Below are 12,516 nucleotides of genomic sequence, written 5' to 3'. Positions count from 1 at the left end.
CGTATACTCAGTCTTCTGGGGAAGACTGAGGACCTCACTGGGTTCTAGTGCTCAGGGGTTCTATGCTAGGGGAGACACAGGACCAAGCCTGATGCCTGTCCTGAGAATGAGAGTTTGGTTGAGGAATTTCAGGAATATTTTTTCCTAGCCTTCAAGATCCTTGTGTCTGTTCATCTCTATTTATAACCCCCCCCCCTCAAATGTCAACATCTGTTTCAAAATGGAATTGCTTGCCTGTTCCTAACTTTTATGGTTTGTCTTTGCCCTTTACCCCATCTGGAATGCCTCTACTGTCTTCCAGTAGATATAGTCACACACTTTCTTATCAGTCTCAAAAGTGAACTTGCTAGAAAATCTTTGCCCCCTGTACCCTCAGTGACATTTTTCAAACCAGAGCCCTCAGTCACCTAATGCTACCATTTAGCTCTTCATCCATTTACCAGTGACACATCTTCACTTACTTAAATTCTATTCCTTGGTTTCTTTTTAAAAAATGTTTTATTGATTTTTTGAGAGAGAGAGGAAGGGAGAGATATCCATGAGAGAGAAAAACATCAATCGGCTGCCTCCTGCATGGCCCCTACTGGGGATTGAGCCCACAACCTGGGCATGTGCCCTGACTGGGAAAAGAACCCAGAACTTTCAGGCGATGGGACAATGCTCAATCCACTGAGCCATACCAGCAGGGCCCTTGGTTTCTTTAAACATGAGTGGAAATCAGTGGGGTGGGTGAAAAAAAAAAAAAGAAGTAAGAATCAGCACTTTCTTGAATATTCCTTAGAATAAATTAGGTGAAGCACTTGACAACAGTGAGGAGGGTGCCTGACAGGTAGTTACAGACCGATTGTTTTTATTTACAGGTTGTTTTCCTCCAGCCCTTATTTCTAGTTAAATTTGTGCATCCATTCTTCTTAAATGTTTCTTCTAAGAACCTTCCTTCCTCCTGGCCTGCATGAGCCATGCTCACTGCACAGTCAAAAGCAAGGACAGGAGACTCTTTGACAAAGTTAAAAGCGCATCAAACACGCCTAGCATTTATTTAGTCACAAACCTACAGACCTCTCAGTACACCATCCGTGGGACTTGGCCCCAACAATTCAAAGCTGACAATCTTGGGTATACATGATAGAAGGGGTGGGGATGGGTTGGGAGTGTCTGTTGATAACTCTGAAATGGGGAAGATTCCTCCAAATGGAGAGCTGGGTAGAGGCCAGAGGTTGGGGGTGACCAACTTCTGAGTAGGGGGTCAGTAAAAAAATCATAAACAAAAAGAAGGGTACATCTTTTTACAACCCTTCCTCCAAGCCTCTGCGTTGGTGGGACAGGTTTCTACTTTTTCATGGGTTAGGGAAATCCTCAGAAGGGCCCCTTCATTCACCCTGTTCCTCTACATGTTGAACAGAATGCTGGTTCTGGGAACTTGGACTCAGTACTCAATACTCTCCATCAGCTCCCTAAACTGCCCTTCAAGGAAGGGGGCAGGACTCTGCCCAAGAGTAGGGGTCAAACTCTCACTCCTGATCTATGTCTGGAATGTCAACCCACATGATTTCAAGATCTGTCCCCCTCAAGGGCAAGGTCAGCTCAGAGCCTTCCTAGGTTAAGTTACCATGTTCTCTCTCAGTTTAAGGCAGAGAGCCTAAGTGCCACTCCTCCCTGCAGTGGAATGCCCACTCGGGATGTTGCTGAAGAATAAGGGCTGTGATCTTCACATGATGGCCTGATCTTGCAGACTCTTCCACACCTGAAATATTGGTGCTGGGCTGCACCTATATGGCCTGGCTCCTCCACTGCTAGGCCATGACCCGAGTTCCCAGGTAAAGGGTCCAGCTCTTATCCTCACTTCTGTTCCTTGCCTGGGCAGGGCAGGGATCATGATGAAGGGGCAGGGTTTAAACCCCCAGGGTGAGAACTCCATCATTTTGACTCCTCTTCCTTGCTAGGATGGAGTAGACTGGCCATTATAAGAGGGGATGGAACAGCATCCTGACACATCCTATCCCAGACCTGGCTAGGACAGTCCCCAGAGGACAGGGACTGCCTCCTTCTCTCACCTGGGCAAAGGTGGGTCCCACAGGGCAGAGGCAATATGTGATCTCCAGGGGACAGGCCCTGATCTCACGGTGCAGGCTGGGCCTGTGGGGAAGGGGCAGGGTGTTGCCTGACTCCTCCTCCTTGCCTGGTTATAAGGGTGGGGCCTCATCTCTTCCTCCAGAACACCTGGGCAGGGCAAGCTTCTGGGAGGGGGAGGGAAAGGTGGGGCCTCATCTTGACTTGTCCTCCTTTCCTGGGTGGGGAAATCCCAGAGGAGGGGTGAGGCCTGATCAGGATTCCTCCTCCATGCTGAAGCTGCTTCGGCGACTGCTGGCCTTGGAGACAGCGGGGGACACGGAAGAGAGCAGGGGGTCAGAGGCAGCTCGCAGTGGGGACAGGGCGCCCCCTGACAGTCCCCCCAACACCCCCTCCTCCTCCTCCATCAGAATGTCCGTTAGGCCCAGGTGGAAGGGGTCCCCTAGATCCCCCAGGTGGTCGCTGGGAAAGTGCAGGTCCAGAAGGGCCTCTGAGGGTGGCACTGGGGGCTGCTGATGGGGAGCACCCTGGGCAGGCCCCCCCCCTGCATGAAACGTTGCTAAGCCTGGCCTGCCCTCCTCCTCAACGTCCAGCTGCTCTGGCTTGAGGCTGTCAGAGGCTGAAGTCGTGGCCAGGGAGACCAGCCCTGGGGTGGGAGGGACTGGCAGACCATGGATCTGGGCCTGCAGTTCAAGCTCCTGTAAAAAGTAGGGGTAGGTGTGGGATAAGATGGAGTTCAGAGCCCCTGAGGCAGAGGAATGTCACAGTTAGAAGGACAGGTTGTCTGGGTTCACATTCAGCCTAGACCTACCACTTACTAATTGTGTAACTTTAGGCAAGTTGCTTAAAGATTCTGAGCTTCAGAGTCCCAATCTGTAAAATGAGTATAATAATGATCCCTGTCTCATAAGGCTATTATGACAATTAGTAAATGGAGATAAGACTCTTGCCACAGTGCGTGGTGCAAGATAAATGCAATGCACACTAGCCAATTTCATTATTAATTCTTTTTAATGTTGATTACTACTTATTATCATCATCGTCATCATGATGGAAGTAGGGAAGCCCTGGGATCTCCCAAATATGCCAGGAGGGGAAATTCTGGCCTGTTCTTCCTCTGCCTTGGCCACTGCCTCTGCCTCTGCTTGCAGAAAGCCTCCCTCACCCCTGCCACCACCTCCTCCCCTTCCAGACCTGAATTCGGAGCTGCAGGCTGCGGTTGGCTTGCTCCAGGGATCGCTGCCGGTTCTCTAGGTCTTTAGAGCGCTGCTGCTCCTTCTGCAACTTGCGGATATAATCCACAGAGGCCTTGAGGATGGTGCCCTTGTTCCAGCGCATCTCCCTGTGGGGTTGAGGCGGGGAGAAAGGGAGTGCTGCCTATGGAGTCTCTCAGGATCTGGGATGTTGCACCAGGTAGATGGAGCACACCACCCCATGCCTAGAACTTGAGGTGGGGGTACATCAAGGTATAGAATGCTTACCCCCAGCCTGGAACCTTCTAAGCCAGGAAGCCCTCTCTAACCTGACCCTTACTGTTCCTCTCACCTCTGACCCTGATTTTTTTTAAAAAAAATTTCTTTATTGATTTTTAGAGAGACAGGAAGAGAGAGAGATAGAAACATCAATGAGAGAGAACATCGACTGGCCGCCTCCTTCATGCCCCCCACTGGGGATGTGGCCCACAACCTGGGCATGTGTCCTGACTGGGAATCAAACTGGCGACCTCTTGATACATAGGTCAACGCTCAACCACTGAGCCACACTGGTCGGGCTCTGACCCTGATTTATCTCACTACAGCCATACTGGATTCTCAGTGCTCCCAGGATATGGAACTCCATCCCACCTCAGGACTATTAGCTCAGCTGCACTCTCTGCCTTGAATACTCTTCCCCAAGATACTCATACAGCTCCTGCCACCCATCCTTAGGCTGTTTGTTTATTCAAATGTTTCCTTCTCCATTGAGGCTTGTTCTGTCCCTTCTATCCTTACCCCAAATTGTAACCCTCCCTAATATTGCCCCATCTTTCTCCCATTCTTTATTTTCCTCCACAACATTCATCAGAATTGCACAAATTTTACTTGTTTATCTTGTTTGCTATCTGTCCCCACTAAAATATCAGTTCCATGAGGTCAGGGATTTTTATCTGTTTCATTCCCTCTGGTCGCCTCAGGGCCTAGCACAGTACTTGGCACAAAGCATAAGCTCAACATTTCTTGAATAAATAAAGGAAGCACAAAATAAACAGAAAACGAAGTGTGTATGTCCTACAGGGACCTGACGAGGCACATAGACCATAATGACATGCACCTAAAATTTTAGGTGAGGACATGGTGAGGGGCTGGCTCGGAGTGAGGGAAGCTGGGTGGGAAGGGGCAGAAGAGCAGAACTGCTAGGTGGTTCCCACCCAGGGTGGCCCCTTGGGAATGACTTTAGGAAAGCAGGGTCCCCCACCCCACCTTCTGCTAGCCTGGGGCTCCCGGCCCAGACTCACGGGTCACTGGACTTGGGGATGAGGGTGCCCAGCTCCTTGATCCTGTCGTTAATGTTGAATCGCCTGCGACGTTCAACTTTGGAGGAAGGGGAAATAAAAGTGGGAAAGAGTCATCAACAGGCCAAGGAGGGAAGAAAAGAAATTGGGACATCATTGGGAAGCTGTTGCAGGGAGGGGACCCCCAAGGCAGGCTGGGGCAGAGAGCTAGGCAAGGCTGCATAGCATGCTGGCAAGGGCACGTGCTCTCACTCACTTAGATTGTGATTGTCCTTCTTCTGCCGTTCCTTCAAAAGGGCCTTGGCCTCTGTCTCTGGAAGAGAGTGGAAGTAGTCAGGGCCTCTGGGCATGGGAAAGATGGAGGGCAGCATGTGCTGCTGAGGTAGGCTTTGGTGGGCACAGACAGGGGAATTGACTCTTTTTTTGTTTATCCTCACCTGAGGATGTTTTTCCCATTGATTTTTAGAGAGAGTAGAGGCGGGGAGGTGGGGGAGAGAGAGAGAAACATTGATGTGAAAGAGACACGTCGATTGGTTAACTCCCATACGCGCCCTGACTGGGGCCAGGGAGCAAACCTGCAACCCAGGTATGTGCCCTTGACTGGGAGGGAACCGAACCTGTGACCCTTAGGTGCACGGGCTGACGCTTTAACCACTGAGCTACACAGGCTAGGGCAGGGGAAGTGACTTTTTTTTTAATGCCACTCTTCTTACTATTTTTCAAGAACCTATGGTGATAGGTAATTTGTTAAACCCAAGATGAGAGTCGGTGGGGTGAGAGCAGGACCATGGGCCATGTGGAAAAAGAGGGCAAAGAGTTCCCATTTCTGTCTGCTTAAAGCCCTTCCCCCAGAACCAGGCCAACCCCCAGACCTGGTAGACATGGGGCTAACCCTGGCCCTTACCAGAGATCTCCCGTTTGATGTTGGGCAGCTCAGCTGGGCAGGAGTTGCTGACAGTGATGGCAGGTGTGGCCACACCCTGACTACTGTACACATCAAGCAGATTCCCTGACACGGGCAGCTGGGGGCAGGCATGGCAGAGGAAAGATGGTTGGCAACAGACCCCAGGCTCAGCCCCATCTCAGAACTAGGCTTCTGACTCTCCACACATCCCCAAAGATAGGTCCCCTAATGCAAGGATTGACTGACTCAGTAAAGGAACCCTTCCTTCTCCTTCAAGGGAATTTCACATGGTGACTCAGTAAGGGAGAACAGGGTCAAGTGGACCTACCCTGCTTTGCTGGGGACTAGAGCCAGCCTGGCCTGTCCATCATGCCCCTGCAGCCCCTCAAATCCCTCAGTGAGCTGTGAAGCTCCTTTCCCAAGCCCCGGGGCTGGCTCTGAAAAGAAATGCTGCAAAACCACCCTTCTCAGGTCTTAGTGGACTCCGATGGAACATTTCAGTCCATTAGCCACCCCACCCCCCCCGTCCCAGCACAACACTGACATTCCAATCCAGCATTCTTGGAACATTTCAACCCAATCTTCTCAGACCTTGGGAAATTGTCATGGCAATGTTCCATCTCAAATCTGGCTTTCTGGAGAATTCCAGCCCAATCTCCATCCAGTCTTTTGCTGTGAGTACATTGCACCACCTTACATATATGGTCTCTAGTTGCCACGCACCAAGGTCCTGACTTTAGTATCTTCTTGCATATTCTGATCTCCCAGGATTTCTTGTCCAACTACACAACTAGCACTGCTTTCATGTCTGCCTACATTGTTTTCTCCCCTTTGCACTCATCTGGATATATTCTAGGGCAACATACTAATTTATAAGTAATTAGTCCCATCTCTTGATGAGATTTCATCTCTTGAAACCCCCACCCAGCTGCTGGATCCATCTAATATAAGGTCCCAATCTCTAGCTGTGTCCAAATCCATAAAAAGTTCTGATAAACTGGTACCATTTTAATATATGCTTCTATCCTTTTGATAAGTTGGAAAGAAGTAAAGCTAGAGCCCCCAAAGCATTTATGGGACCCTTGGAATGTTCCAGAATCAGAATGCTACCATTTATCGGTACATCCCTTGCTCTAGAAAGTTTTATCCACTCTCTACAAGGCCATACCCTCTTGGCACAGTACATTGCAAGAGACATGGTACATGTAATCACTTCAAGGTCCAACCATGCCAAATTTTGAGACTTTTCGTGTGTTTCAGTCTTTTGGTACATTCAAAATGCTAAAAGGGTCCCATTTCTTTGTCCCTCCCACAGTAAAGCTTGAGCACCTTGTTATGCCCTAATATCTCCATGAAGTCTTCATCCTGTATGTATCAAAATCTACAAGGTCTGGCTTTCCATGCCATCCAACACAAGGCTCCAGGGCATTGTTATGCCTCATTATCATCAAACAGTGTACCTCTCTTTTTATTTTAAATCCTCACCCAAAGATATTTTTCCATTTACCTTCAGATAATGTAGGAGGGGGAGAAAGAGAGAGAAACATTGATGTGAGAGAGACACATCAACTGGTTGCCTCCCGCATGACCCCAACCAGGGCCGGGAACCGAACCGCAATCGAGATATGTGCCCTTGACCAGAATCAAACCCGTACTCTTTGGTCCACGGGCCAACACTCCAACCACTGAGCCAAACCGGCCAGGGTGTCCCTCTCTATCTTAATACAATCCAAGGTGACAGTCTTTTATACACATAACCAGTCATGATGTAGTCTCAGTGACACAAAGATACGCTAATTGTCAGACCAACTTCCCATCTTGGAGCCTTACTGTGCTGGGGAGCTGCAGCCCTGCAGTGCCTCCAGGTAGATAGCTGAGCATCTCATCATTGTAACTGGACTCCAGGCTGATGATCTCATCAATGACATCATCGATCTGGGAGAAGAAGTAAATATAGAAGAGGGTTAGAAGAAGTTGGAGGATGGAGCATAGGAGGGTTGTCTGCAGCCACGTACCTCCTTCTCTGAGCTGGACCCGATGGTGAGTAGTGCCATGGGGCTGTTGGGGGCGCTGCCTGTGGGGCCAGTAGCATGGGCGGCCTCAGGGGCAGGGAGCGGCTGGGCACTAGCAGCCCCCGGTGGTGGGGTGAGGGCCTGGGAAGCCAGCTTGGGCCCAAGTGTGGTGGACAGATACTGTTTCACCTGCTGCCGGCGCGCCTGCTGCAGGTGGTAGCGTGTTGGGTTCTCCAGATGGGTCTGTACCTATGGGATAAGGGGGAGGAGGGACAGAAGGAGACAAGGTAGAACAGGACTCAGAGAGGTGATTCTGGGCAAACCAGGCCCAGAATCTGAGACCCTCACACACAAAATACTGGTAAGGCTCCCCTAGGACCCAAATTCCCTTTCTTGGAAATCCCTCACAGCTGCTAGGATCTACCCATGGATGGTAGAATCCCTCAATTTCTAGAGCCCCTCCATCATAGCCCCTATGACTCCACCCTTGTCTCTGATACCACCTAACAGACCTAGGAACTACCTACTGCTTCCCAAGACATCCCAATGGCCAAAGAACTCCTAGTGCACCACACATACATAAAGCTCTTTCTACAAAGCCGTTCCACAGACCCTAGGGCCCACTTGGGGCACTCACAACACTCCATGGTCTACCAAGACATCCTATAGCTCCCAAGAACCCCTCACAATTCCACAAGAACATCTCAGAAACCCTAACCGCAATGGGACACTAGCACAGCCTACTTTAACAGTACCTCAAGACCTTACTTAGAGCCCCAGAACCTCACCTAAAAGCCACCAGGACCACTCCCCAGTTACCAGGAGCCCCTCTCAGGGCCTCTGGACCTTACCTTGAGCACCTCTCTGGGCACCTGAGCAGGGGGAGGACGGCCCAATGTGTGGCCCCCAGCAGAGACACCAACCACAGAGATGGCAGGAGAGGCAGGTGCAGGACTGGGGAAGGGAGAGGCTGCAGCCTGTTCCCGACGCTCACGCCTCTCCTGCTCCTGAGCCTGGGCCCGCATTAGCTGCTGCCGCAGCAAGACCCGCGATGAAGAAGATGATGACATGGCAGGGGTCCTGGAGCCCCCTGCAGAAGATGATGCAGACAGTGTAGCTGGGGTGGCTGGTGTGGCCTGCAGTGATATTGGGAGGCTGTGGAATCGGAAATATGGGGCCACATGTAAGCTAAAAGTCTTGTGCCAAACCTAAGGAGTCATAGTGTGAAGGAGTAATCACAGGAACCAGGCCTGGTAGCAGCCCTCAGGGGTCAGTCTGGTGGGGGAATTTTGGCCTTCATTCCTTATGGTGAAGCCTGGATTTGGGTCTGTTCGTATATTGAGCAGAGATGCCACTACTTGGCTCTGGAAATGCTCCCCTAGCTCCTGGGGGTGGGCATCAGGCTACAGGGCAATTGCAGGCCCTTCTTTCTCCCCTGCCTGGGCCTCTAGTTTCAGGAGCTAGTCAGTCTTGAAAATCTCAGAAATTTCACAATCCTCTCTTCCTGCCCCTCTTCCAGGTCCCCTCCCCTCTCTTAGAGCCCAAGCCCATGACTCAGCACATTTAGACTTCCCCCCCCACCCCAGCTTGAGGAAAGAAGAGACCAGCAGGGGTTCCTCAAGGGCTGGGGGTGGGTGAGTTTGTTGAGTGGGGGAGGGGTGAGCAGGGGTTGTGGTTATGGCTCCACCCACCTGGGCACTGAGCTACAGCAGGCCACGCCCTGTCTCTGGGTATTCTAGGGATGCTGCAGCCATGTTTTTGAATGAATGGGTGTGCAGATGGGGTTGGGGGAGGCAGCTGAGGTCTAGTCGGAGATACTGGAATCCTAGCTTGGCCACCTGCTTTCACATGACATGCTTTTCCTGGCCCCTCATTTTACTAATTGGAAAATAGAAGCTGGTGAAGAGAATGGGTTGGGCTGGCATTGAGGGCCTCTGCTAACCAAGAGGGAATGGAGAGGCCTGAGGAATTGGGAGGGGAGTCAGAGGAGACATACCTTGAGCGTAGTGATAGGGGCTGGCTTTTGAGCTCGTAAAAGCTGTCAGGATCAAGGACGTTTTCTAATTCAATGTCAGCAACAATCCCAGATTCCGGAAGCAAAGAGTTCAGGCTGAGGGTGAGGGTAAGGTAGGGGTGGTGGTCAGTTATGGTATGGAGACCTCACTCCCCTCCAAGAAAGAGAGAAAGAGAGAGTAGAGAGGGAATAAGGAGAGAAACAGTGTATTTCTAACATTCAGCCACTTTGCTGGGTACCACCACCATAAATTCCTATGTCTTCTCCCCTTCCCACACCCTCTCCCCTCCCCATTCTCTTTTGCTGCGTTACCCATAGTCTCTTAAGATTCAAAATAAGAGTGACTGGATCCCAACACCTTGCTTTAAACTCACTTGTAACCACAACCTGGGTTTGAGGAAAATGGAAATGAAGAATTTAGGAATGACAGATTTCACTTTGCAGGCTTCCAGACTTTTGCATTCAGAGTTCTCCCAGCCCCCACACCCCCTACTGTTTTCCTGGCAGCTGAATGTGAGCCCACGTTTGTCCACACACATGCAGCACCGTAGGGGCATCCCTCAGTATAACAGTCCATTGTAACCAAACAGAATGCATCACAAAGAGAACTGGGGTCAAAGATTCACTTTATAGAAGGATCCACCACTTTGCAAAGGAATTTCCCCCACCCCAGCCAGAGTTCATGGGATGCCAACACATATCCAAACACAAAATGGAAATATGAAAGGCTCCCCTTGGTCCAACAATCTGGATTTACAAGAGGAAGATTTGGGGTGGAAGATCCACTTTATGCAAGCTTTATTTTCTTGGCCAGATGAGCCTGCCCACCGCTCTCCTGTTTTTTTGGAATAGATCAAAACGCACACGCCTCCAATACCAACACCCACTGACACACAAAAGAAGTCATATACACCCCTCCTTTTCAACTACTGTGATGCTCTAGGTTGTTATAAAGGCATTAGAAGATGGTGAATCAATATACGCAAAGGCTCCTGCTCAGCCCTCCATGCTGGGTGTAAGACCCTAGTGTGCAGGGGACATCAACATGCACGCAGATGGGTATGCATCCTTGAATTTAATCAAACATTTAGAATCCTGAGATTGTGGGTGACTTCACTTGGCAAGAATTCGCTCCCCTCCCCAAGAATCTGTCTTTATTCCTTTCTTCACCCTCAGATGGGGCCCTAAAACCACCCAGGAAGTTGGGAAGAGGAAGCTCAAGGATCTGCTGAGTTTAGCACAATCCCAGGCAGAAAGTAGGCAAAGCCCCCTCCCATACTTACACACTCATTGCATAGAACCTGGGAGACAAGCCTGGAGCGTCCAAGGCCACTGATGGAAGTGAGGATTAAGAGGTCAGATAGGACCCACCCAGACTGGGATGGTGCAATTGGTGCTCATTCCAGCTCTGGTGACATATTCAAGATTATCCCCAGGGTCTGAGAGACAGACTAGGAAGGTAAGATAAAAAGAATGTGCGTGTGTGTGCATGTGTGTAGTGAGCAGGGTTTGGCTTGCTGAGAGGCTAGGTAGGGCAGGTGGCAACAAAAACAAGACCCTCCTCTGGGTTCCCAAATAAAGTCTGAAGCCTTGTTCGCTGAGCTAAGAAGTAGCACCATCTCCATCACCTCTGTCTGCCAGTCTCCCATTCAAGCCCCAACAACTGAGGAGGGGGCACGCTTTTTCACTATCCTTGGGATCTGATCCAGCTTGGTGGGTGGGCAGGGGTGAAGAGATTATTCTGGGCAAATCTTGAATGTTACTTCTCCTGCTCACACACACTCACAAGGCTGGTCCCATGCAGCATTATCTGAGATACCCCCAAATCCTATCAGATTCATATTATCCCCAAACACAGCCTCCAGTAACCAGACACTGGAGTCACCAAGCTCCCAAGATAGTACCTCTGTCCCCCAGAACGTCTTTTCTGACACTGAAGGTAAAAGTCGCTTAAAAATCAAAGCCTTACCTAGAGTGCCCCCCTCAACTTCATCCTCCTCATGCCTAACTCAAGGACCCCAAATTCAATCTCTAATCTGAGCCTCAGTCGCCCAAGTTCAGCTACCCTAGACCAGTTCCTGGACACAACAGAATATGTGCCTGTAGACCCAGTCAAGCCTCCTCTCTAAATCTGAAAAAGGCTTCCTTTAATGCACTTCCACGACTCTTTTAAACCTCGGTCTAAGCAGGCCACCGCCGGATTCCTTAGGTGCCCCCCCCCAAGAAGGGAGCCCCGACGTCCTGGAAGCCCAGGCCGAGGTCCTCCAATCCTAGGCCGGGGCCCCCTCTGCACTCAGATCAGGCTCCCAGGAACCCCAGTCAGCACCCCTGGCCCCAAGCGGCCCCGCACCTGAGCAGCTGGGCTGAGTCGGCCGGCCTACGCTCCTCCAACAGCACGAACACGGCTCGAGGGCCCTCCGCGCTGGACTCTACGCCGTCCCGAGCTGGCTCGGCCGCATGAGACATGACGCCCGGCTCCGGGCGAGCCCTGCCAGGCCGGTCGGGCTTCAGCCCGGTCCCCCTAACAAAATAAGAGTCCCCCTCCCCCTGCTCCCCCTGCTCGCCACTGCCTCCTCCGCTAAGCCAAGGAGCGAGCTCTGCGCGGGCGGGCGGCGTCGGGGAGATGGGATGGGCTGTGAGTCATCCCCCGCCCAGAACGGACCAACACCACCCCCCCTCCTCAGAATCTAACCCTGGACGACCGCCCTCCTCCCCCTCGTCCTCTTCCCCCTCCTCCCTGGGCTGGGGAAACTCCACAGGAAGTGACCGTACGTAGGACGGACAATTCTCCGGGCTCTGCGTTCTGAGCCTAGCGGCCAATAGTCAAGGCCTGGCAAAAGGGCCCGCCCTAAACCACGCCTCTGACGCGGAGGGAAAACTAGATTGGCCGGCCCTCATTCACAGAAGGGGGAGCCTAGGCCACGCCCTTAGAGGCAGAAGCAAATCACCGAGAGGTAATTAATTAGGCCACGCCTTCCCTTCTCAAAAATCCCTTCGGCAGGCCATTAAACCGCTCCTTGGCTCC

The 12,516-nt window shown here is 51.3% G+C and overlaps 1 protein-coding gene across 3 annotated transcripts; it reads right to left on the bottom strand.

The window, feature by feature from the left end:
* Positions 1 to 915: 915 nt before the first annotated feature.
* On the bottom strand, positions 916 to 12,199 carry TFE3 (transcription factor binding to IGHM enhancer 3). Of its 3 annotated transcripts, XM_036271493.1 has the most exons (10): positions 11,842 to 12,199; positions 9,474 to 9,587; positions 8,329 to 8,632; positions 7,481 to 7,726; positions 7,296 to 7,400; positions 5,466 to 5,583; positions 4,818 to 4,874; positions 4,565 to 4,640; positions 3,265 to 3,412; positions 916 to 2,768 (listed from the first exon to the last, which is right to left on the bottom strand). In XM_036271493.1, exons 1-10 carry the CDS (start codon positions 11,955 to 11,957, stop codon positions 2,325 to 2,327), a joined length of 1,728 nt encoding a protein of 575 aa, XP_036127386.1. In that variant the 5' UTR covers positions 11,958 to 12,199; the 3' UTR covers positions 916 to 2,324. The 3 variants fall into 3 exon arrangements, with proteins under 3 accessions (XP_036127386.1, XP_036127387.1, XP_036127388.1); XM_036271494.1 differs by lacking the exon at positions 11,842 to 12,199 and having other exon boundaries at positions 8,329 to 8,613; positions 9,474 to 9,581; XM_036271495.1 differs by lacking the exon at positions 11,842 to 12,199 and having other exon boundaries at positions 8,329 to 8,567; positions 9,474 to 9,514.
* Positions 12,200 to 12,516: the final 317 nt, after the last annotated feature.

The sequence above is a fragment of the Molossus molossus genome, unplaced genomic scaffold (assembly GCF_014108415.1).
Source record: "Molossus molossus isolate mMolMol1 unplaced genomic scaffold, mMolMol1.p scaffold_m16_p_2, whole genome shotgun sequence".
NCBI lineage: Eukaryota > Metazoa > Chordata > Mammalia > Chiroptera > Molossidae > Molossus > Molossus molossus.
The sequence above is the reverse complement of the archived record's forward strand: the minus strand, read 5'-3'. Positions and strand labels throughout refer to the sequence as shown.

Excerpts from the sequence above, each read along its gene's own strand:
- TFE3 (XM_036271493.1), bottom strand. The coding sequence starts at position 11,957 with ATGTCTCATGCGGCCGAGCCAGCTCGGGACGGCGTAGAGTCCAGCGCG. Across the intron at positions 5,584-7,295 it reads GGCTGCAGCTCCCCAGCACA|CTGCCCGTGTCAGGGAATCT; the intron begins GTAAGGCTCCAA and ends GCCTGCCCCCAG. Across the intron at positions 2,769-3,264 it reads GCCTGCAGCTCCGAATTCAG|GAGCTTGAACTGCAGGCCCA; the intron begins GTCTGGAAGGGG and ends TACTTTTTACAG.